The 25435-nt window shown below is 43.6% G+C and overlaps 1 protein-coding gene across 1 annotated transcript in view; it reads left to right on the top strand.

Annotated features, from left to right (window-relative positions):
- Positions 1-2716: 2716 nt before the first annotated feature.
- The window catches only part of KCND2 (potassium voltage-gated channel subfamily D member 2), a 287365-nt gene continuing 264646 nt past the window's right edge, over positions 2717-25435 (top strand). Inside the window, exons 1-2 of the mRNA XM_082239690.1 lie at positions 2717-3388; positions 5812-6978. Of these exons, the coding sequence (XP_082095816.1) occupies positions 5864-6978 (1115 nt within the window). The 5' untranslated portion in view covers positions 2717-3388; positions 5812-5863. The remainder of the gene's footprint in view (positions 3389-5811; positions 6979-25435) is intronic.

The following is a 25435-nucleotide window of genomic DNA, read 5'->3' as shown; positions in this document are numbered from 1 at the left end:
TTTTACTATTTATACCCCGCACGTCTTACTGGGTTGCCCCAGCTATTCTGGGCAGCTTCCAACATATATAAAAACATAATAAAATATTAAACAGTAAATAAAAATACTTCCCTATACAGGATTGCCTTCAGACGGCTCAGGGGTAGGATAACTTCATACCCTACAACAGTTCTCCAATGAAAATAGGGACATCCTAAGGAAAAGTGGGACATTCCAGGATCAAATTAGAAACCGGAACAGCTTCTCTGACTCAGGGATGTCCATGGAAAATAGGGGTCTGTGCTTATGCCTTAGCTGCATCCTCTGTGCTTTATTCATAGAATTCAGAGCTAACCTGGAATTTCCACAAAATGATCTAGAACCATGATGCTCTAGCTCAAATTTAAAGCCACAGGGATCTGGGTCCAGGCAAGGCCGGGGTGACACCTATTATGCTTTAGCTGTTTATAGCAGTGATTTCAGCTGGTTATTTTACATTTCCTCTTTAATTGCCTTTGGGACACAGCAGACAAGTCTGATGTTTTGGGCAGCGCAAGTCAAGGGTTCACCTCGTTTCATGATCAGCATAGTTTTACAAGTATCGTAGTCAATGGTACTGTTATTATTAGCTTGGAATCTATGATAGATTAACTTAAAGAAGTTCATGGAAGAATGGTCTCTTGCCTGCTTCTCCCTCCTACAGCTATTTGGATCTGTAGAAGCTTCTTGGAGTGCTGGGGAACCCCATTAACCAATGTTAGATGGAGAAGGGGAGGAGACAGAAACATTTCTTTCCAATTACTGTAATTTCCTTAGGTTATCTTAGGTTTAAGCACACTCTTGTCCAATTCCCACTTTCTCTAGGAGGGTCCCTGATCTTCTGGAGAGGCTTTTTTTGGGGGGGGGGAGAGAAAGTGCCTTCAAATAAAATGATGAGAAAGGAAACATTGCTTCCATTGTCTTCATTAAGTTTCCACTAGTTATTGGCTTCAGTTAAGATCTGTAGCTAAAATTGCCCTATTAATTCTTTTTGTGGTTCTACTGCACTTTGTCTTCTTTACATTTATACAATAGTGATTTACCACCACCACTTTCTCATCATTCAGCACATCATCATCTTAACCTAGGATTTATACAATTTTGAGCAATAGCTCAGTTGCTTAGCGCGTGGTACTTATAATGCCAAGGTTGCAGGTTCAATCCCCGGATGGGACAGCCGTATTGCAGGAGTTGGACTAGATGATCCTCAGGGTCCCTTCCAACTCTATGATTCTAAGAACTGAAAGATATACTAGATTCCAGAACTATATTCCAGCAAACCTCTCAGCTGTGACCCCAGTAAGCAAGGCTTTAGTGAGGTGGGTGCTGCACAGTGCACACACAGGGCAGGACCTTCCTGTTTTGCCTTAAAGGTAAAGGTAAAGGGACCCCTGACCATCAGGTCCACTAGTGACCGACTCTGGGGTTGCGGCACTCATCTCACTTTATTGGCCGAGGGAGCCAGTGTACAGCTTCTGGGTCATGTGGCCAGTGTGACTAAGCCGCTTCTGGCGAAACAAGAGCAGCAGATGGAAACACCATTTACCTTCCCACTGGAGTGGTACCAATTTATCTACTTGCACTGGTGTGCTTTCGAACTGCTAGGTTGGCAGGAAAGGATGGGCCACCATTCTGCGGCAGAATGAATATCATTAGGAAGAGCACCATGTGTTCAAAGTTTGACTGTGTGGCATGTGGTGTACAGCTTAGATGCATGTATGATTACATGCATTATGATTCGATTACATGCATCTAAGCTGTACACCCCATGCCACACATTCCTGATTTGCCTCAGGCGGCATAATGGGGTGGGTCGCTTCTGGTTCCTCTATATACAATTAAATTCCTGGTTCATATATTCTTGGGAAGAAAAAGAGAGGAGAGGATGCCTTTCCCCGACATCAAGTTTTTATGCAGATATAATTTTTGGACCAAGAAGCATTTCAGTCCTGTAACATCACCCCAGGCTGAAGTGGTCCAGCTCAGACAACAGGTATCAACCATTTCTGAAGTTGGAGCCATGAAAGTGCAGCGGAGACTTACTCGTCCTCTACGCGCCATCTAGCGGTCCAAAAGAAAGGGATTCTGGTTTTCCAAAGCGGACGGCGATAAGCGAAGATGATTTGGAAAACGAGAGAGAGAGAGAGAGAGAGAGAGAGAGAGAGAGAGAGAGAAGAGAGAGAGAGAGAGAGAGAGAGAGAGAGAAACCTCCCAGGAATGACGATCATTTTCGAAAGCTGGCTCAAGGCGATTTGGCCAGCGGCTGCAAAACACAGCGAAACATTGCATAACCTCAGCTTAGTTGGTTGACATTTGCAAATGGGCATTCTTGGGAATCCCACAAAGTTTCAGAAATATTAGAAAAGGGGGGGGGGGGAGAGAGAAACCACCTTCTGCAAAGACTCATTCAGAAAACGTGTGTGGTGGGGCAGGCGGACAACCAAGGTGTCGCCTGCGTGCTTCCGATGGGGGCAGAGCGACACACACACACCCCCCCCCCCGCTGCCCCTTCGCCTGTCTTGCCAAGCCGGAGTGTGCACCGATTTGCAATTCTCTTTGTTCCTCTCCGGATCGATGCCCTCCTCCTCCTCCTCCTCCTCCTCCGCACCGGGACTCCCTCCGCCTTCCCGCCCCCCCGCCCCCCCCCCGCGCCGCCCCAGTGACATTTGCCGGGTGGGAGGAGGCGAAAGAGGCGCCTGTGTGAAATCATAACCTGCAGCGGCGGCAGCAGCAGGGTGGGCTTCTCTCCCCTCCTCCTCCTCCGCCTCCTGCTGCCGTCTTCCCCGCTTCCTTCTCCGCAGCCCCGCCAGCCCCGAGCGGCGACAGGAGCGGCAGCAGCAGCAGCAGCATCCTCGGCGGCGGCGGCGGCAAGCAAGAAGCGCCCCTCGCCCGGCTCTGCCAGGCATGGGCCACCCACTGGAAAGGCAGCAGCAGCGAGGAGGAAGCCGCTCTGCGCCCCCAGCCCTGCCCTCCGCCAGCAGCAGCAGCAGCAGCAGCCGCCCGCGGCATGGACGGCGGCAGCAGCAGCAGCAGCAGCCCTCCGACTGCCTGACTGGAACCGCCGCCGCCGCCGCCGCCGAGCAGGGCTGGTTCCTGAGAGGAGGAGGAGGAGAGGAAGAAGAAGAAGCGGGTCTGCATTGAGCCGCCAGCGGGCGGGATTGCGTCGCTCTCGCCACACGCCCACCGGCCGCCCCGCCGCCGCCGCCGCCGTCGAACTTGTTGCTGAGGGGAAGCGGCGGGAAGAAGGGGGCGGGCGGAGGAGAAGCCTCTCGCCGAGAGAGGTGGCGGGGGGGGGGGGAGAGACGCACGCGCGCCCGCTCGCCACCTCCATGCCGAACGGGGCGCCCCGGCCACGAGGCGACTTCGCCAGGTGAGGAGATACTGCGAGGGAGGGAGGGAGGGAGGGAGGGAGCCCACCTCAGGAAAGAGACACCCCCCCTCGCCTCCACACACACACACACAGCGGTCACACGCCCCTACTCCATATTATTAGGAAGCCGCGCACACACACGGGTCAGCAACGTTTATTTTTTTTTAATGTTTAATTCCACCTCTCTCCGCCGCCGCCGCCGCCGCCAGAGGTTTCGGGCGCCGCGCCACCTGCTCGGCAGCATCAAGTGGCGGGGAGAGTTTGCGAGGGCTCGCGAGGCGCCCAGGCGAGGCGGCGCGGAGGGAAGGCGCGCGCCTTTTTCGCTCTATTTTTTTTTGGCGGGCGAGGCGAATTCGGGCGAGGTGGGGGGGGGGGTTGCAGGAAGCGGGAGGGGAACCGAGAGCGCTCTGGGCTCCCCAGAGAACTGAGGCAGTTTATTTGCTTTCTAATCTCTTTCATTAGATTGTTGGGTGGGTGTGTGTGTGTCCCGGGGGGGATCACACCCCACCAGCCCCCTTTCCTCCCTGAGATTACAAAATGAACTTCCTGCCTATGTCCTCCTTCGCCCCCCCCCCGTCCTCGGTTTCATATTGCCCATCAATCTCTTTTTTGTGGAACTGTTGCTGGAACTGTTTGCTTTTGCGCTGCGTGAGCTGTATTTCCCCCTCTCCCTCCTAGTATCTTCAGACTCCCTAAGCTTACTTATTTTCTGACATCCCTGTACTCCCTAAGGCATGGCGGGGGCAGGGGGCAGCTGTCCCCCCTAGATCAAGTAAAACAATAGAAATAACTAATTGACCTCTCACGTCGGTTTTGCCCCCCTAACCAAAATCCCGCCCCCTAACAAAGTCCTGCCTATGCCCATGCCGCAAGGCACCCACAAACACCCACACTTGCTCCTAGGACCCCAAGGTGTCTCCAACCTTTCCTGAAGATGGTCAGGCATGAGATTTCCCTCCTGCTCCCCAGACACCCACTGATCCTCCCTTCCTCTTCCTCAACTATGAATACTCTAGTCTAGCCTAACTCGACTGCATTTGCAAACTCAAATCAGTTTAGTTCCCCTCTACCCAAATCAGCACCCTCAAGTTCCATCCCTATCCTCTCAGGAACAAACTCCCAACACCTCTCCCTCCCTCCCTCTCTTCCCCTCCAACTTCTCCTTCATTTCCCCCCTCCCCGACCTATTAGGAAGCTCCTGCCTTTTCTCTCACCATTTAATAAAATATGCCCCCCTCCCCTTTCATAAGAACCTCTCCCTTAGAGTTTCCTACTTTTACTCCTGCACCAACAACTGGTCCTTCTTCCTGAACTTCTGCCCAGAGAAAGTCACATTTTCACTTTCCCCAATTGTTTAGTATGCCCACCTTGCTTACTAAGGTACTCTATTTCCCTTTCCCTCTTCATCTTCCCTAAGACAGCTTGCAGAATCCAGGTCCCATTTTCTTCTAAACACCTGTTCCCTCCATCACCTGTTCCTCAGGAGTCAAACCGTCCCTCCGCAAGTTTTCTTAAAAGAAAGCTTGTCTTTCCCTAACTTTTAAATTACTGGTTTGCCTTTATCCCTCTGCCCTGTTTCCCCAGAACAGGAGGAGTCTGGAGAAGGTGAGTGATGGGTTGGCATGATGTGAAATCAGCTGTGAACTCAGAGTGGACATCTTCTTCCTAAGCCTGCTGTTTCCTAATGAATGGATGTGGGAAAATTAGCAAGTGTTCCTTCAGCAGCATAGCTTAAGGATTTACCAAAGGGAACATAGCATAATCATCTGTTCTCTCTCTTCATTTCCAAGCCAGATATTTGCAGCTGATGGCTAATGTAGGAGTAGGTGGGAAGGGATTTGGGCTTGGAGTGCATCTCTAGGAATCAGGACAGTACAGGAATTGTTCCTAGCTAGTAAATTGCGCCTTTGGCCTGGAATATTATCTAACTGCTGCTTATTGGACCTGGCAGGCTGGCTGGCTGACTGATTACCTCTTGCAGCTGCTTTCCTATTGCTGTATTTTTGTGCATGTGGAGATTTCCTTATCAGGAACCAAGTGGTAGAGACAGGAGGTGCCAGTTTGGGGATTGTAGTACTACATGACATCTATCTAGCTACCATCAATAGTTAATATACAAAATCCGATTTCTTAGTCTGACTTGAATAATGATGGAATGGTGGCAAATGAGAGAAGGTGACATAGAGTCAGAGGGGAGAAATGGGTGAGGTTTTTATTATGTACTCAGAGTATGTTGATACTGCTCTTCACTCTATGAAATGATCCCAACAGTAGAACATCAAGTAACACATCGGTAGACTAAACATATAAAATAATAGAATGATAAAATAAACCTCAAAGCAACAGACATAAACATAGAAATTTGTATTCTTTGGAAATAGCAGGCATCCTAATTTCTTGGTACATTTTGTTTTTTTATGTAGACTGGATTATTTCTAAAAAGAACCCCTGGGCATACCAGTAGCAACTTACACCATGGCAGCAGGAGTGGCAGCATGGCTGCCTTTTGCTCGGGCAGCTGCTATAGGATGGATGCCGGTGGCCACAAACCCCATGCCGACTGCCCCTCGCCAAGAGAGGAAGCGTAGCCAGGACTCTCTGATTGTGCTGAATGTCAGTGGCACCCAGTTCCAGACCTGGCTGGATACCCTGGAACGCTATCCTGACACGCTGCTGGGCAGCTCAGAAAGGGATTTCTTCTACCACCCTGAGACGCAGCAATACTTTTTCGACCGGGACCCTGACATCTTCCGACACATCCTCAATTTCTACCGAACAGGGAAGCTACACTACCCGCGTCAAGAGTGCATCTCAGCCTATGACGAGGAGCTGGCCTTCTTTGGTATAATCCCCGAGATCATTGGTGACTGTTGCTATGAGGAATATAAGGACCGGCGGCGGGAAAATGCCGAACGTCTTCAGGATGATGCTGATCAGGATAATGCCGATGAATGCAATCTGCCCTCAATGACAGCCCGGGAGAGGATGTGGCGGGCCTTTGAGAATCCACACACCAGCACGCTGGCCCTGGTATTTTACTATGTTACGGGCTTCTTCATTGCCGTCTCCGTCCTTGCCAATGTAGTGGAGACAGTACCCTGTGGGCTAAGTCCTGGTACCATCAAGGAGCTGTCCTGTGGAGAGCGCTATGATGTGGCTTTCTTCTGCCTGGATACGGCCTGTGTCATGATCTTCACAGTTGAGTATCTGTTGCGTCTAGTGGCTGCCCCGAGCCGTTACAAGTTTGTGCGTAGTGTCATGAGCATCATTGATGTAGTGGCCATTATGCCCTATTACATTGGTCTTGTGATGACCAACAATGAGGATGTCAGTGGGGCCTTTGTAACACTGCGTGTCTTCCGTGTATTCCGGATCTTTAAGTTTTCCCGCCACTCGCAGGGTTTGCGCATCCTGGGCTACACTCTGAAAAGCTGTGCATCAGAGCTCGGCTTTCTCCTCTTTTCTCTCACTATGGCCATCATAATCTTTGCTACAGTCATGTTCTATGCTGAGAAAGGCTCAACGTCCACCAAATTCACCAGCATCCCTGCAGCTTTCTGGTATACCATTGTCACTATGACCACCCTTGGGTAAGTGCATATTTGTTTTGGTAGCTACCTGAGCAGAATATTAAAAAAAGCCATGTTGCTATCATTGCTCTTCCGATTTTGTGTTTCAAAATTGCGTGAGGAAAGTGACAATGTACCCCTGTGTTTTGATCAAGGATGTGCCTCTGATCTATCTGTCTGTGGTGATGTGGAGAAGTATGGGAGTTCTCCATCTCTAATTGAGCACAATAATGAGAGGTCCTTGCAATTGTAAGATCGCTTTAATTTTAATATTTTTCCTCTTGCATATTGAGATCCCAGTGTTTAAATTTCCATTCACCTACTTCTGTTTGAATGTTAGTGAACAACAGGTGATGAGTTACATGCTTGAAATCCAATCTAAAATTTGGTGATTTTGCTCTCATGTTAGTGTTGGACCAAAATTGTAAATTCTTTTAAAATATTTTAAAGGTGAATGTATCTGTCCAAGAAAGAGTAAGTATATTTTTACAAACTTTAGTCTAACCTCAGGAAAGTCAATATTATTCTCCAACGGAATCAGAAATGGGATGATACCTACCAATTTACATGCATTTATGCCAGTGCTGGTATATCAGAATGATATATTATGATGTTTGTACATAATATGTGTTAAATCTAAGTCCTGCTAACTTTGAAAATATAACAACGAAAATTTCAAACCCATAATAATATAGTAAACTTTTTGTGGGAAGTCAAACTCTTCTGAAACTGCAGCAAATTTAACAAGGACATTAATAACTGGTGTAGTATTGTATTTCTAAAAACATGTTGTGTAAATATATTTGCTTAAGATGGAATATGATACAACATTAAAATCAATGGTTCAAGTGCTGGATTTGACCTGAGGAGGTAAGTCAATTCTAGGGACACCATAGTCATTGTATTCCCAAATCTTTGCAAAACCTTACTCAAATGTATGGCTTAAAAAATGTAACCGTATTTATCTCATTTCAAAATTTTCATTGCTGCAACATCCATATAAACTTATTTGCTGAAGATAAACTTTCTCTGTATCAGAATTAATGAACTCACAGATTATGTTTTATATAGAAAACCATTTGCAAAGCATTAAAAATGTGCATAAGTATACTGCTATCATTTTCTATTCAACAATGGTATTGGCTGATAAGGAAAATTATTATGGAGGTAAATCCTGAACACTGAAAATATTGTTCTTGCAGAGGACTTGGCATTTCTGTAGTGGATAGTGATCTAGTTATACAGGAAATTGGTAGTCCCTCTCTATATGTTACATCATCATCATCATCATTATTATTATTATTATTATTATTATTATTATTATTATTATTATCCATTTTAATGTTGTTTCATGCATAGGGCAAAATACAGTCAATTAAGCTCCATTACTTTCAATAGAAGAGATTTAAGCAAGTACTTAACTCTCCCATTGAAATCAGTGCTGTGTAAAAGTGCTTAACTCTGGCTTGATTGTGCATACAAATTAGGTTGAAATTAGTAATGATAATGTCTTTGAAAAGGAACCAGTCATGAATAAACGGGGGCAGGGAGCTGATTTTAAAGCAGAAGGGTTGTATATGTTGGGAGTACTGAATCCTCTTCCACTCAACAGTTTATTTCTCCCCAACTTTTCCATTCCGCCACTTTTCTCCCAGATAGGCAAACCTAGTTTTGGAGCATTGGAGATAAAAGTGTTTGGGAGGTGGGACTGACTGACTGTGGGAAGAAAACAGAGAGACAAGGGAAGCCTCAGTACCTCCCACCTGCTCACTCTTTTCGCTCATAAAAGTAGACCCTTATCCTCTGTTTTTGATGGGATTGAGGCATATCTGTGTCATGCCTATATATTAAACTAAAGTGTCTAATGAAATGTCTAGTTTTGCACTCAGGGAAATATTACCAGTAGCATTTTTGTTAAATAAGTGGTACACAGTGTTGATCTAATATTTGCCATAACACTTGAAGAAACAATGTTGATGCAATATCTGCCGCAATACCTGAAGAAGAAGAAGAAGAGAAAGTCTGGTCAGTAGTTGCTGTGACTCACATTACGTGCAGGACATGTTTAAATGACTGCATTGATGGTAGTATCTGCTTGTTCTTGTCCATGGTGCTGAAGAGGCACTTGTCTTTTGTTACATTGCCTTGCCTTTGAATTTCCCCCATGTTGTTGTTATTATTTAGTAGGATGATGGCACCAGACACTTAGGAAAGTAGGTAGTCTGATATGCAGATAAATAGAATTGTTCTGCTTCTTTGCTCCTTAAACACTAGTTAGACCACGTTGCGTCTTATAACAAAATGTCCATTGTCCCACTGTGTGATACTTTATAAAGCAGCTTTCCTACTTTTGTATGATACCCCCTTTCCCTTTTAGGACCACCTCTATGGATATTCTTAATGCTCTTAGAGAGAAGGAGTATTACTAGTACCAATAATATGTATTAATGTTAAACTTGGCTTGAAGGGGTGTTGACAAAAAAGCACTGTGTAAGTTTTTTGTGGTTCATTACTATACACATCAACAGATTGACTGATTCAGTTTATCTTTTCATATCAGTTGTTTGCAATTATAGTGAAATTATAGCGAAACAGTAATCTCAAGAGTAATCCCTGCATCCCACAAATTATATTTTCATTTGGGACAAGGCCAAAAGAAGGAAAAGTAGAAGCAGGAGAAAGCAAACTCAAGGTTGTTATATATTATTCACTTCTAAAACTCAGTGTTAAATTCTGCAGTTCTCCATTAGACAAAATTATCTTCAGTTTACATGGCTGGCTTAAAGCCTATTTAAGGACATTAAGATTTGTTTGTATAAAAGAATGTTTTAATTATGGACAGAGTGAAATGAACTACACTTTGCTTGGTAACTTCTCTTGAATGCTATAAAACCACATGAAGGTTTCTGGTAAGTAAACAGCTAAATTTTGTACATTGTAGAAAATGAATATGGGCTTTTCTGAAATAGAAAGGATATGGAATGAGAACTTAGTCATGGAAAAGTCATAATGCTGGGAGCAAAGCCATATTTCTTTGTGATTGCTAGACAATTTACCAATCTTATAAAAATGCAACAGATTACATTTTCTTTTTTACAGAGCACTCCTCATGTTAAATATTGTCATATTTTAGTCTCCAAAAACAGCTCTAATAATACAATTCTATGCATGTTTACTCAGAAGTCACAATATGTTCATTGGAACATATTGCACAATACTTCAGCCTTTTTCAAGGAGTTAAGTGAGATGTTAGAATAAAAGCTTGGACAAACTTTAAAGTAGATCAGAAACAATCTTGTTTAGCTGTAGTCCAGCTTGAGATAGCTACAGTACTGTTTGCCACTTTTTATTGATAATTCAGTGTGCGTCGAATCTATGCTAATTTGTAATGCCAGAGATCTGGTAAATAAATCAATAATGCAGATTTTAGTAAAGTATGGATAAAGTAAAAAAGCAAAACCAAAACTTTTTTGGTTAATTAGTATTGCAGTTTATGAATCATCACTACATATTTTGCAGTTAGTAACCAGGCAAAAGTAATTATCTAGGCAATAATACATAGAAGTATTATTAGTATTATTAGCTATTTCAGTGTCTGATTATATTTCCACATAGAGGTGAATGGTAGACTTTTTTGAAGGTGATTTGCAAATACATCCTTGGTCTTTTGTTGCTTTCTAGCTGTGAACTGCTGGCCCTTTATGTACCAAATATATAAAGCTGCTATTTGTTTATATTATCATTTTGTTTAAAAGCAAACAGTGGCAGCCTATCAGTTTGACGTGAAACAGTAGCTTTTACAAATTCAGGGGACACAACAAACATACAGAAGTATATAAGTGCTGCCTGACAGAAACCCGTGAGCTTGCATAATGTGGATGGCAGTGGAGCCTACATAGAAAAGTGGGGGTGGGGGGAAGGGTTTAAAGAAATTAGAAGACTGATTGTGTGGCTCTATTAATCAAGTTAGTGGCTAAGTGCACTTTGAGACACAGAATGTTCATGCGTCAGTTGAAAGTATCCTCTCTCCATCACACACACAATGGAGGTCAGAGGCAGGAAAGGGAATCAACCTGCACACATCCCAGACAGCTTATAGAAAGTATCCTGGAGAAAGAGAGAATTAAGGTTGGATTGGAGAGATGCCTTTCTCATCACTAAAACTGCACATCCTCCACTCTGGTTTTGGCCTGGCAGTCCTGCAATGCTATATAGAACAGAGGGAACCCTTTTCGGTGGGTAGGTGGGTGAAGAAAAATGATGTCATTATACCTTTTCAACTCATGAAACTTGTCTTCTCTCCTCCCCACCAACACCATTGAACAGTATTGCAAGGCTTGTGTTATTGACTGCCTGGAATTATAAATGGGATACACTTCCCAACATTTTGTTGCAGGTGTCACTTGTTACTATAGTAATCTCACCTCCAGCATCAGAGGCATCCAATTATTTCTAGCCAATTTTTCACAGAAAAGAGACAGCCCCCAAAGCCCACAAAACTGCTTTATTTCTCAGTTCTGTGCCCCCTGCCTCTGAACACTACAGCCTCTCTTTTGGCCATCCCTGCTTAAAACCTCGCTGCTAACGAAGTCCCCTTTTTGGTCATTCTTGCTGTATTTTTGTGTCACTATTGCTAACTTGTCTCCTTCTGTGCATTTTTACTGTGCAGTTATCTACACCTATCCAGGTTTTTGACGAAGCCCCCCATGATATCCTTGCAGAAAAGCTGGTAAAATGTAGATGAGGTAACTGTTAGGTAGATTTGTAGCTGGTTGATTGAACTAGCCCAGATTTTACTCACTAATGGATCCTCATCATCCTAGAAAAAAGTGACAAGAGGGGTGCCTTAGGGTTCTGTCCTGGGCATATTGTTCAATGTATTTATAAACAGCTTGGATGAAATGCCCCAGCCAAGGGAGGACATAGTACCACACTATTCTACCTTGGTCAGACCACATCTGGAGTACTGAGTCCAGTTCTGGGCACCAAAGTTTAAGGATATTGACAAGCTGGGACATTTGCAGAGGAGGGTGATCAAGATGATCAAGGGTCTGGATGCCAAGTCTAATGAGGAATGGTTGAAGGAGCTGAGTATATTTACTCTGGATAAGAGGAGACTGAGTTATGATAGCCACCTTCAAATATCTCAAGGGCTCTCACATGGAAGATGGAGCACGTTTGTTTTCTTCTGCTTCAGAGGGTAGGACCCTAACCAATGACTTCAAGTTACAAGAAAGGAGCTTCCAACTGAACATCAGGAAGAACTTTCTGACAGTAGGAACAGACCCCCTCGTAAGGTGGTGGACTCAGCCTCATTGGAAGTTCTGAAGCAGTGGTTGGATGGCCATCTGTCATGGATGCTTTAGTTTAGATTTCTGCATTGCAGGGAGTTGGACTAGATGACCCAGAGGGTTCCGTCCAATTCTACAATGCTGTGATTCTAGGGTTCTAAGAATGTACTATTTATGATGCAAAGTCTATGGATTTTAACAGAACAAAGTTAAAAATCCAAGATGAAAAGATTGTGTAAACATGAGTTTTATGAAAAAAATGGTTAGAAATATATTACTTTTAATGTCTGAATTAACACACATTATAATTATGTAATTTGATAAGCTTCCTCTTTCAGGTTTACAATCAAGGGTAATGACTTGTGGTCCCAGGGCAGAAACACACTATATTCAAGGGCTGGAGAATTGGATCTGTCTGTCAGGCTGAATCCTTATCTCCCAACACACCGCACAGCTCATGTTAGACAGATTGGTGGGGTTCCAAATGGTTGATCAGCTGATATTAGGCGATCAAATCTTGCCTAGTGCTCTGCAAGTTGTGTTCTAATGACGAGTAAAACAGCCTATCAAATGCCTGAGAGCAAAATTCACATCTGATGCCAAAAAGATAGTAACAGGTGGGGCATTCTGAGAAGGGCATTCCCATAGATTGGAGACCACAACCAAAAAGACCTTCTAACTTGTTACCACTCTCTGAATCTGTCATGGAGGTTGCATATGGAGGAGGGCCACTGATTTAAATTTTGGATCAGCTCAGGCAGAGAACAAAGTTTACAGGTGGGAATATACCATGGAGAAGGCCAGGAAGAACTTTGAAGGTCAAAGAGTTTGTAGTAGTTGAAGAAAAAGAACACATGCTCAAGATTACAGTGGTGCCCCGCAAGATGAATGCCTCACAAGACGGAAAACTCGCTAGACGAAAGAGTTTTCCATTTTGGAGGTGCTTCGCAAAATGAATTTCCTATGGGATTGCTTCGCAAGACGACAATGTCTTGCGAGTTCCTGCTGTTTTTTTCCCCTCCCCCCTTTTTCTAAGCCGCTTATCAGCTGATCCGATCAGCAGATAAGCCGCTAATAGCGCTAATCCGCTAATCCTTCAATGGGCTTGCTTCGCAAGACGAAAAAACCGCTAGACGAAGAGAATCACAGAACGGATTCTTTTCGTCTTGCGAGGCACCACTGTATTCCCCTAACAGATAATATAGTATTTTGATGACTTGCTGATTTCATGAAACTGCCATGGCTTGAGCATTGTGTCACCAAGTGTGAGTTTGGTGGCAGGTACGGTAATTCATTTTCCTTTCCTTAGATTGGAAGCAGATGGAATCTGGTGTTTTGGCAGTTGAGTCATTATGAGTCAGAAAATAGCAGTTTGACTGGTGCAGTGGAGACCAAAAGCCAAAACAACAAATATTTTACTGCAACACTAACAGCATGAGCTGTCATGTATGATAATGGCAGCTAGGATATGATTTATTAGTCTTGGACTATTATTTAAGTGATGTTCCGGAGTGTTAGAATGAGATTAAAAACCTGACTTAAAATAACAGAAAAATCCAGGAATCCAAATGAGTGTTACCTCATTTCTTGTCCCCATTTGTTTTTACAAAAATACTGAAACATTTATAATACTGGTGACTGAAATGTTCTTACCAGGTTGGAAAAGGGAGCTGTAATATGAAGCACAGTGAAATATAAAAAAAACCTTTGCAAATAAAATATTTATCTGATATTTTGTTGACATGAACAGTATTTTAGAAGCACAAGAGAAAGTACTCACCTTGTTTATTATTTACCAGGAAATTTTGTTCATCTTATTGCTTTCTTTGTCATATAGAATTTTGTTCCTGGAGGTTACTCAGTATCCACAGAAAAATCCCTTCTTTATAGAAAACCAAGTGAGAAGAGAATCAGTATTTATATGGCAATTGTTTTAAAACAATTAGGAATTAATAAACTGTCCAGAACTAGTGATACAGTTGCAAATGCATATATTCAAAAACAAGCCATTTCCATCACTGTGGTCCAACATTTGGTGGTCTGCTTTGGTGAGAATTATGTTACCTACTTAAAACATTTTTAAACCCCTTATTATTTTCCAGCTTATCACAGAAAACATTTCTATCTTTCTGAAAAAGATACTAATGTGGAATAGATGTGAAAACAACCCAATCAACCCCCCACCAAATAAATTCTCAATATTATACCTCACCAGGATTAGGTAGCTTTCTTTAAGCACACACTTAACTGAAAAGTATAAAAGCATTTTGGATATAAGAAGCATCCTGCAAAGCAAATTTCTGGATGGAAGTAAATATTTATGTGATCAGAGAACAAAGTGCTACCAGATATATCAGTGTTTCTGATATAAAGCAATCAATGCATGGACATGACATTCTGCCAGTGTAACTCAATACACAACCAAGTTAAGGGATGTATTTTGAGTTAGACAATCTGGTGCCATGGGCTTCACTAGGACAAAATATGTGCTCTGCTATATATCTGGGAGTAGATCTGATAAACAACTATGACTTAAATGAAAATCCCAGGTATTATACAGACATCTTTAAACAAGAATGAACTAATTTAGTATATTGGGGCAAAGTGCTCTCCGCATTTCTATGGCATCTATAAACCTTATTGCTGTGATGTTTGCAGGAGCTTCATTTATTCACACTATATGTCTTTCTCATATATGTTTGATCCTTTTTTATGAACACAGTCTATGTATGTATCTCAAAGCTGTACCTGGACCCATCCCAAAGACTCACTGCAGATTACAGTGGATTAAAAATACTACATTCCATTATAATCCGAATAAATTAATTTTAACAGCTATAAACGTAATACTGAAACACTGAATCTCCCTCTACTGGCTCAATTGTTACCATTTTCCAATAAAGTCCTACATATCGTTTACACAAATTTACTTCCATGGGGTTCAGCACAGGGGGCAAGAATGGCTGTCATTGGTATCTCTGTTTAGGCGACTTGTTCCTAATCTAATGGCATATTATATAGCCTAATTCTGCTGATAGCCTCAGAGTTCCTAAGAACATGAAATACCTGAGTGTGGAATCATGTAACTATATGGGATGTATGTGTTTTGAAACTTCCCTAACAGCAGTCTAAGCCCCCAGGCGTGTTGGAGAGGGTTTGGGTTTCCTCCCCCAGTACTAGCCATTCGAAACACCAGTCATAGGGCATTTCTGAGAGTGAGGTCAAAAATGGACAGACCTGGACCAGGCAAGGAGTTGGTGGATCCTAAGCTGGCCTAGCTACCAACAGTGGACCTGGCATGGGCCTCTCTGTTGCACCAGCCTAGAGCTACTGCAGCAAAAAGGGGGAAGAAACTACTCTCCTCCCCACACCTTCCATTGTGGCCAGCATAAGTGGCAGAGCTCCATTCAGCCCTACACTCCCAAACTGGAGTTAGGATTGTTTCTTTAAACAGTTATATAATAAATCTGTAGCTGGTTGAACTTTGGCCATGCAATCTAGACTAAGATTACCAGATTTTTTTCAAAGAATCCGGGGACCCTTTTTAAAAAAAAAAAAAGAGAGAGAGAGAGAGACAGAAAAAAATATATTTTAAGAAAGTTATTTTTTAAAAAGAAGAAGTAATATCTTCTCTTCTGTGGTTTCCTCTGTCACACAGCCTTCCTCTGGGCCCCGACCTGCTCTCTTGGAGTGCTAGCCTCCATGGAGTAGGCTCAGGTCGGGCCTGGGCTCGGCCACGTGTCCTTGCCCTCCAGGTGCTCGCCTACCTCTCCTCCTGAGCAGCGGCAGCAGCGCAGCAAGGTTGGGGCTCCACTCTTTTTTCTCCTTCCTCTTTCTCTCTTCCTTCTCCTTCTCCTCTCCTCCTTCTCCCTGCGTTGACTCCGGGGTTTTCCTGGCCCTGGAGTGCTGCTGGGCAGTTGGGTCATGGGGGGGTCAGTGGTTCCCCCAGTTGACACACCGGGCATCCCTGGTTCCCCCTTGGCAGTGGCGGTGGCAGTCTCAGCAGCCCGGAGCCAGCCTAGTAGTGCAAGTGACTCTGGCTGGCTTCAGGAGCTGCTCGCTGCCATGGCGCCCACCATTTTGCCCCGCCAGAAGTCCCCATATTGATGTGTCTTGTGTCGTTGAACCAACCACACAACATTCATTCCTTACTAATAAATCTACAACACTTAAAATATAAATACAGGGACATTCTGGGGACAGATTTTGTCCAGGGACAGATTTGTAAATCCAGGGACTGTCCCTGGGAAACGGGGACATCTGGTAACCATAATCTAGACAAGTGAAGCTTGGTGGCAATGCTTGATGCTGCATGTCACATGGCCAGTGTCTACACACATCTAGCTCTTCGCATGGTTAAAGCCACCACATGTGCAGTGTCTCCTGGATAATATACAGTCTTCCAGTCCTACCCTATGAAGTTTGTCTGAAACTTTAAGATGTGTGGGTGAATGTGGAATCACTGGCAGACCCAATGTAAGAGCCGTCATCTTGAGAGTTTCATGATAGGTAGGCTGGGAATAACCTTGCGAAGAGCCTTGAAAGAAAATTTTATATTTGATATGGTAGAAAAGATGGAGTGGAAAAGGTGATGTGATTGAAGCAATTACCCAGAAGAATGGCTGTTACCTCTAAGCTTGAATAGATAGAAAGATGTATGATGAGGTCTGGGAAAAGCTGGAGAATGGGAGACTGAAGTAGTCAGGTAGAGGCTACATATTAAAATTAATAGCATGGCTACAACAATGCTTTGGCTGAAGGGGCAGCAATTCAGAAAGATGCTACAATATTGTAATGGGGAAAGGGACAGCCTGGCACAAGAAGGGGAAAAATGTGATTCATTAGCATCCAATTGTTATTCTTGTACTCCCTAGATAATTTACTTAATGAGTCCCCTTATAAATATAACAAATAAACAAACTTTTATTTTGTTTGTAATCAATATTAATAATGTAGGTAAATAATACCATGCTGTCCATTTAATCTATTGCCTTAGTAGAACAGCAACCACAGAGGCAGAGTGAGTGGCAGCATTAAGCTGATCTCCAGAATAACACCATAATAAATACACAGATAAAACTAATGTGGACCATAGCGCAGGCCGAGCTTCAGAGAAACAGGGAATTCTTTGTGGGCCAGTTCAACATTCTGTCATGTAGCTGGACTCCAATCCACTATCAGATCCTATTTCATGGCAACCATGTAAAGGAATAAATAGGTTGGGGGGGGGGGTTAACAGCTTTACCAGTATTGCTTCCAAATCACTTAGCTAATCGCCTTCTTGTTAGACCATGACATGATAACTAACATTCCTGATTCCATTAATCAGTTTCTGTGCCAATTATTCTAATACCCGAAGGTCATTTTACCAAGAAAACTATACTTTCACCATTTTAGTTACTTTGTTGTTGTTTAGCCGTTTCCGACTCTTTGTGACCCCATGGACCAGAGCACGCCAGGCACTCCTGTCTTCCACTGCTTCCCACAGTTTGGTCAAACTCATGTTAGTAGCTTTGAGAACACTATCCAACCACCTCATTCTCTGTCGTCCCCTTCTCCTTGTGCCTTCCATCTTTCCCAACATCAGGGTCTTTTCCAGGGAGTCTTCTCTTTTCATGAGGTGGCCAAAGTATTGGAGTCTGAGCTTCACGATCTGTCCTTCCAGTGAGCACTCAGGGCTGATTTCCTTAAGAATGGATAAGTTTGATCTTCTTGCAGTCCATGGGACTCTCAAGAGTCTCCTCCAGCACCATAATTCAGATAGTTTACCGTATTTTTCGTCTTATAGGGCGCACCGGCCCATAGGACGCACCTCGTTTTTTTTGGGGGGGGGGAAATGAATAAAAAAAATTTATCTCCCTCCCCCCCGCCGTGGCTGCCGCCCCAAGCCTTGCGCACACCTGCCCGAAGCACGGGGCACCCTACGGAGGGCTCCGTGTGCTTCGGGCTGCAGGCTGCCGCCCCAAGCCTCGCGCGCTCGGCGGGACCTCCTGCCCGGCGCGCGCGGCTTGCGGACACTCGCCCGAAGCATGGGGAGCCCTCCGGAGGGCTCCCCGTGCTTCGGGTGACAGGCTGCCGCCCCAGGCCTCGCACACTCGGTGGGACCTCCTGCCCGGCGCGCAAGGCTTGCGGACACTCGCCCGAAGCATGGGGAGCCCTCCGGAGGGCTCCCCGTGCTTCGGGCGACAGGCTGCCGCCCCAAGCCTCGCGCGCTCGGTGGGACCTCCTGCCCGGCGCGCAAGGCTTGCGGACACTCGCCCGAAGCATGGGGAGCCCTCCGGAGGGCTCCCCGTGCTTCGGGCGACAGGCTGCCGGCCCAAGCCTCGCGCGCTCGGTGGGACCTCCTGCCCGGCGCGCAAGGCTTGCGGACACTCGCCCGAAGCATGGGGAGCCCTCCGGAGGGCTCCCCGTGCTTCGGGCGACAGGCTGCCGGCCCAAGCCTCGCGCGCTCGGTGGGACCTCCTGCCCGGTGCGCAAGGCTTGCGGACACTCGCCCGAAGCATGGGGAGCCCTCCGGAGGGCTCCCCGTGCTTCGGGCGACAGGCTGCCGGCCCAAGCCTCGCGCGCTCGGTGGGACCTCCTGCCCGGGGCGCAAGGCTAGCGGACACTCGCCCAAAGCATGGGGAGCCCTCCGGAGGGCTCCCCGTGCTTCGGGTGACAGGCTGCCGCCCCAGGCCTTGCACGCTCGGCGGGACCTCCTGCCCGGCGTGCAAGGCTTGCGGACACTCGCTGGGGCTGCAGGCTGCTGCTCGCAAGCCTTGTGAGCCCGTGGGAACTCCCGCCGGGCTTACAAGGCTTGCGGATAGCTTCCTGAAGCCTGGACAGCGAGAGGGGTTGGTGCGCACCGATGCCTCTTGCTCTCCAGGCTTCAGCAAAGCCTGCATTCGCCCCATAGGGCGCACACACATTTCCCCTTCATTTTTGGAGGTTGAAAAGTGCGTCCTATGGGGTGAAAAATACGGTAGTTACTATCTGGCACTATATTCCAGCTTTTTGTGGTTTATCTAGTTTCACCAGCTCGGAGTTTTATTGTTGATCATGGCCATGGCTTTTCTTCAGCCAGAACACACCAGAGCTCAGTTCTGGCACCTCTCAGGTGGGAGCCATTGCCCTTATAAGTTTATGGTGAGTTCTGACACCCCTTTTTATAGTAGCACTGATCATGACCATATACTGTAGTAGTGCTGTCAAAATGGACTCAGCTGGCAAACTTTTCAACTACAGTGGTACCTCAGGTTACAGACGCTTCAGGTTAAAGACACTTCAGGTTACAGATGCTTCAGGTTACAGACTCTGCTAACCCAGAAATAGTACCTTGGGTTAAGAACTTTGCTTCAGGATGTGAACAGAAATCGCGCGGCAGTGGCATGGTGGCCCCATTAACTAAAGTGGTACCTCAGGTTAAGAATAGTTTCAGGTTAAGAACGGACCTCTGGAACGAATTAAGTTCTTAACCCGAGGTACCACTGTAGTATGTGAACACGTGTTTGAACAAAGTCCACAGCTAAATGCAAGCATATTTATATTTTTTAAAGATGAGGAGCATAATCACTAGAAGTATTTCAAAGAGAAGGTCTGCCTGACTAACTGTCTCTTTGGATCACTTCGTGTGACAATTGTTCTGCACCTGAAAAATATATTTACTACTGTTTAATAATGAATATGTTGTTCATACAATATTGAATTGTCATCATAATAAAAGTAACACCATTTCAGGATTTAGACCACTGGAAGTTATCTAGCAGCCACTGTATAGAGAAACAGCATTTCCCTATTTTCACTTTCTATTTATACAGTGAAAGTACTCCTAAGGGAGACTACCAACATCTGCTGTTATAAATTATATTCAAGAGGTAGCATCCTGGTCCACAGCAGGGCCATTAGGTATAAACCAAGGCTTAGAGACAGAAGAACTGTTGCAAACATATTCAGAGAGACTTAACATTATGCTTCCTACCCTACCAACTTGTCTTGTAGAAGTGGCAGAAAATATCTCCCTTTTGCAATCTACATATGTACCCATTATTGTGATATGGTGACAATACAAATTATTACAACTACCTATGGTAGAATACGACTTCTGAATTAATATTACTGTGGTGTTTTTGTCCCTCCCCCCCCATTTCCCCCCAAATTAAAACTATTTTTTATTAGTTATCACCACCCAGAGACATATCTTTTAAACAGTTTTTGCATCTTGGTGGTAACTCCTGAATCTCTTCTGAGTGAATTCACTCCTCTTGTCAAAAGGAATGTGTTGCCCCATGTTTGTAGGCACTACCATGAAGGGGGAAAGAGGCTAATTTATGTCCACCATTTATTTATTTTTGAGCTGGTCTTTATAATAAGGGTAGCACAGAGATAGTACAATCATTTTTTTGTAATCTCTATTCACTTTCCAACCAGCTAGCTAACAATTTCCTTGAGCTGCCTTTATCACTTGTGGACAGGAGCAACGAGGCTGTGCTAAAACGGCTTAGGAATAAAGTTGATGCATTTTGCTATGGTGGATTTCAGCTGCATCATGACTCTTTTGCAGAGGAATGGGAGATATGTTGTCCATCACAAAATAAGAAGAAAGCACTGTACATTGGCTTTAAGAAAAGAGTTTAATCTGGTCACTGATGTGAACCAAAACATTTAAAAATGAACATCACTCTTGTGAAAATGCAGCTATAATGGCATAGGATTTTTCCTATGCATTTACTGTAGAAACATCTTTGGACTGAAGATGATTCATAGCAGCTAAAATGAATGACTCCTTTTTCCCCTTCAGGGGAAAACTGATCTCTATTCATGACTTTTTCCTTGCCACAGAGTTTTCGCAGTACACGTAGCAAACTTAGCTGCTGCCTGTACGTTTTCTTGGGCTAAGAAGCCCAGTGAAGGGTCTAGGGCTGTGTGCACAGCACCAGCCAAATTGCTCATGATTACACCAAACAGTTCAGGATGCAGAAGAGTGATTTTGAATAGATGGGTTGGTCCTGTCACTGACAATTTGTCTGGGGATATCACCCAGTTTCGATCTTGCATGAACTCTTTCTTCCCCTGGACAATGTGTGTGCCCCTCTTCTAAGTAGGGATCTCCTCTTGAAAGGTTGTGTCTGTACACAATTGGTCTTAGATGATGGGAGCTGACTGCTGCTATTCTATTCTCTAATATAATAAATTCCACCTATTGGTTTCTTTGAATAGATGAATGCAACTGTGTTAATTTGAGTGCACGCAAGTATGTCATGTCATGAGATGATGGCTCTCAATTCAGGAAATCTCCCACACAAAAAATGAAAAAAGGCTGAAGCCAATTAAAATGGCTGTGACAAAATTAGGATCCAGGATAGCAAGGATTGCTAAGTACTACATACTAGATTCAGAATTTCTACCAATTAAACAACTCAGTAAAAACTTCCCTCTACCTCTAATTTATTCATAATTCTGAAAATGTTCATCCTCAAATCACTCTGCCATTCTCATAGTACTTTCCTACCCAAAGCCCAAAGGCAATAGCTCCCTATCAGAAATTATCCTGACATCTCTTTTCTATCAAAGGGGCCAAGAGACGAACATTCAGTTGACTACTCACTTTGTATATTATATGTGCAGTTAAAATAAATCACACCTCAGTTTGAGAATCTGTATAGCTTTATAAGTTAAAAGAAGCTTTAGAATATGCTTTATACTTCTTTAGATTAATTTCAGAATGCTACTTATTCATCAAATCTACTTATGATAATAAAGAACCTGAACAAAGATGAATATTAAGATAGAACTGTGCACCAGATGGTAGAAATGTTGGGACAAGTACATTATTCCAATAATAAAAACAGATGAGTTATTTGGATGTTACAATATTCATCAGATACACTGTAATCAACTACATTAAAAACACTTATAATCTCAAAACAACTTCAGAAGAAAGTTTAGCGAGCCTATTATCATATAATGAATGGTAATTTTCTACTCAGATCATTGAGCAGGAAGCTTTATGAGCTACAAATTAGATAGTCTTTCTCCAGGTAATAAAAAATATAAATATCCAAAAAAAAGAAAGAAAAGAAAGAAAGAAATTCCACCTCTGTATAAAGGAATCAAATGACAGTTGCTTACTACACCGAACTTAATCAAATTGTCATGATTTTCAATAGGTAGCAAAAGTTGTAATAAATGTCTGGTAGAATGTTTGTTCATTCCATAAAAGTTACTATTCTTAATATCAGTATGGAAATTTGATTACGATACCAACCCTGGAGTATAATATATAGCATTGGTGATGCCACCTGAAGATAACTATTGTAAACGGAACACTAGAGAGCAACATGCAAATAGGGTTGAAAATATTTGATACTTAAATATAGTGGTACCTCGGTTTACGAACTTAATCCCTTCTGGAAGTCCATTCTTAAACCAAAGCCATTCTTAAACTGAGGCACACTTTCCCTAATGAGGCCTCCCACCGCCTGTGCCCTTCCACCATTTGGCTTCCATTAGTAGACCGAGGTAAAGTTCACTAACCGGAACACTACTTCCGGTTTTACAGAGTTCGTATACCGGATAGTTCATAAAGAGGGCTGTTCTTATACCAAGGTACCACCGTACAGCTCAGATGACCCGTCAATGCATGCTCCAGCTTTCACAGAACAGGCAGTTCTGCCTTTGTATGAAGCGCTGGTGAACTTTACAAAGAATAGGGAGGAAGAGACAGAATGTAGTGCCTATTAAAATAGTTTTGCTATAGTTTTGTTTGTTTGTTTGTTTGAAGGGGAGTAGAACAGTTTGCAGTCAATGAAAATATAAAACAACACAGTGCGACAGAATAAAAATCAAGTATAATAAAATGAATTCCATAAATCCAACACAGAGAAGAAAAAAAGCAGCATTAAATTCAATTCCATTAAAATCTAGCTGTTATTTAAAAAAAAAAAAAACACAGCTAACAAGTGAACAGATAGGCTTCCTGTAGTGGCAATCATGGGTAATGACTTCTAAAATAAGGAGTGTCAGAAGTAATGCAGAACTGTATAAAGTATAACAAGCCAAGGTGTTACAGAAAAGGCAGCTGGTTTCAGACATTTAGGCTGCAGTCCAACCCCCTGTTCTGCTTGACTGTAGGGAGATCAAGTGGAGGCATCCCTCTGCTCATTTCTGCTAATATAAGCAGCATCCCAGCAACACAGTCCTTCCCTTCTGAATGGGTGGGCAGGAGTCCTGTGGTTGGTATCCCCACCAGCAGAAAGCCCCCAAACAGGACATTCCAAGGGTGAGGTGGAGCTGGTCTAGGATTCACTAGATCCCAAGGCAATCTCACAGCTGGTGTCAGAAAAGATCGGGCCCAAGCTCTGCAGGAGATCTGGGAGCAGGAGGTGTGGTGGGTGAGCCTAAAACATTCTCTATGCAAAGTACTGCACCTGGTTGACCACCATAAGAACAAAATGTGGGACCATATAAGCCACTGGCCTGGTGCAGCAGGCACGTATATGCTCTAAAAGCACTGTCATTGAGTTATTAACATTTTCTTGTTTTCTTCTGTGAAGAGAAAGTAGATTCCAATTTCTAGAACCCCAGTAAGTGCCTAGAAAGTTAGTTGGGCATTGTGGTACATATGAAAATAGCTCGGTCATTTGATGTTGTTAGAAGTATTACATAATAGAACTGATGGTTTCAAAATTGATTTAATGTATCCTATTTGAGCCATCATCATTTTCATCCTAACTCTTACGATGGGTTAAGAACGGACTTTTAGAAGTTACTGCCTAGAGAAAAATCAAAAAGTTGTGCTGTAGAACATCCATACAATACCATCAAAAGTACCGGTATTCTTTATTCACTATTCACTTTTGAATGCAAAGCTGATTCTTTATTAGAGATGTGAGAAGAAAGAGATGTAGTTTAAGAATGACTTTAAGGAAGTCATTCCTCATCCTCCAACAAATAGAAAAATGGAAACTGGCCCTTGAAAATGGCATTTTTATATGAAACTTCAGCAATTACTCTTATGCATCAAATGATAAAAATGTTCATTATATTGAAATGTTTTTTGAAAGGTTCGCCTTTCTTATCATAAATCCCACATCAAGAACACTGAAAATAAAGCAGCATCTGCTGAGGAGGAAACCATAGCTTAAAAAATAGCACCAATGTACTAGTAAAATTTCAAAGAACACTATGTATCAGGCCTACTGTCATCTGTGTTTTGAGGAAGAACACATTTTTTTAAATAGTAGGGTAATGGGTTTATTTAAAATATTAATAATTATTATTAATATTAAAAACCATGTAAGATACATCTCATAAAATATCAGCAAGTGAATCTAAAATAAGTTACATTATATACTGAAGTCCTTTAGTGTGGGCGGGTGCAATGGAATAAGTGGTATTTCAGCTAGTATCAACAGAAATTGTATCCTACATTACACAATAAATACAATCAAGCCAGTTGGAAATGCCTAGTTCATTTAAGAAGAAGTTGTACATAACTGGGTACAGTGGTACCTCGGGTTACAGACGCTTCAGGTTAGAGACGCTTCAGGTTAGAGACTCCGCTAACCCAGAAATAGTACCTGAAGTTAAGAACTTTGCTTCAGGATGAGAACAGAAATCGTGTGGCGGCGGCGGCGTGGTGGTAGCAGCAGGAGGCCCCATTAGCTAAAGTGGTACCTCAGGTTAAGAACAGTTTCAGGTTAAGAACAGACCTCCAGAACGAATTAAGGTACCACTGCATCAGGAATATCTTTATGCACTGACCTGAAAGAAAATTTCTGTGAAATGCTTGTGGGTTTGGTGATGGGTTTTGTTGCAGCCCCTCTTAACCTCATCAATATGTTTTATTGTAAAGGGGATGGTGCAATACCTCTCCCCAACAAAATCAAGGTTTGTAAGGCTTGTAAAGCGCACCCAGATCACCCATCAAAGCCTCGTGGATGAGCATGGTGCTATTATGGATGGACCTGGTATTCAATAACATCACCACCAAACCAGAGGGCTCAATAGGTTAGCTACCAGTAACTGATGTAGGAGTTGAAAGGGCTGAAATGGAAGACAGGGGTAAAATATCTAGATCTCCTCCGCAGATGGTGGTCAGCCCCTCCAATCTGACTATACTTTCCTGTGTCCACTCCTACCACCGCTTTAGTTTGATGTATTGTTCATGAGTGTCCTTTCTTTCATTTTTCCTGAGTGGTTCTGCACTC

The sequence above is a fragment of the Podarcis vaucheri genome (assembly GCF_965113315.1).
Source record: "Podarcis vaucheri genome assembly, chromosome: 10".
In the NCBI taxonomy this organism is placed as follows: domain Eukaryota; kingdom Metazoa; phylum Chordata; class Lepidosauria; order Squamata; family Lacertidae; genus Podarcis; species Podarcis vaucheri.
This window is presented reverse-complemented; position numbering and strand designations above follow the sequence as displayed.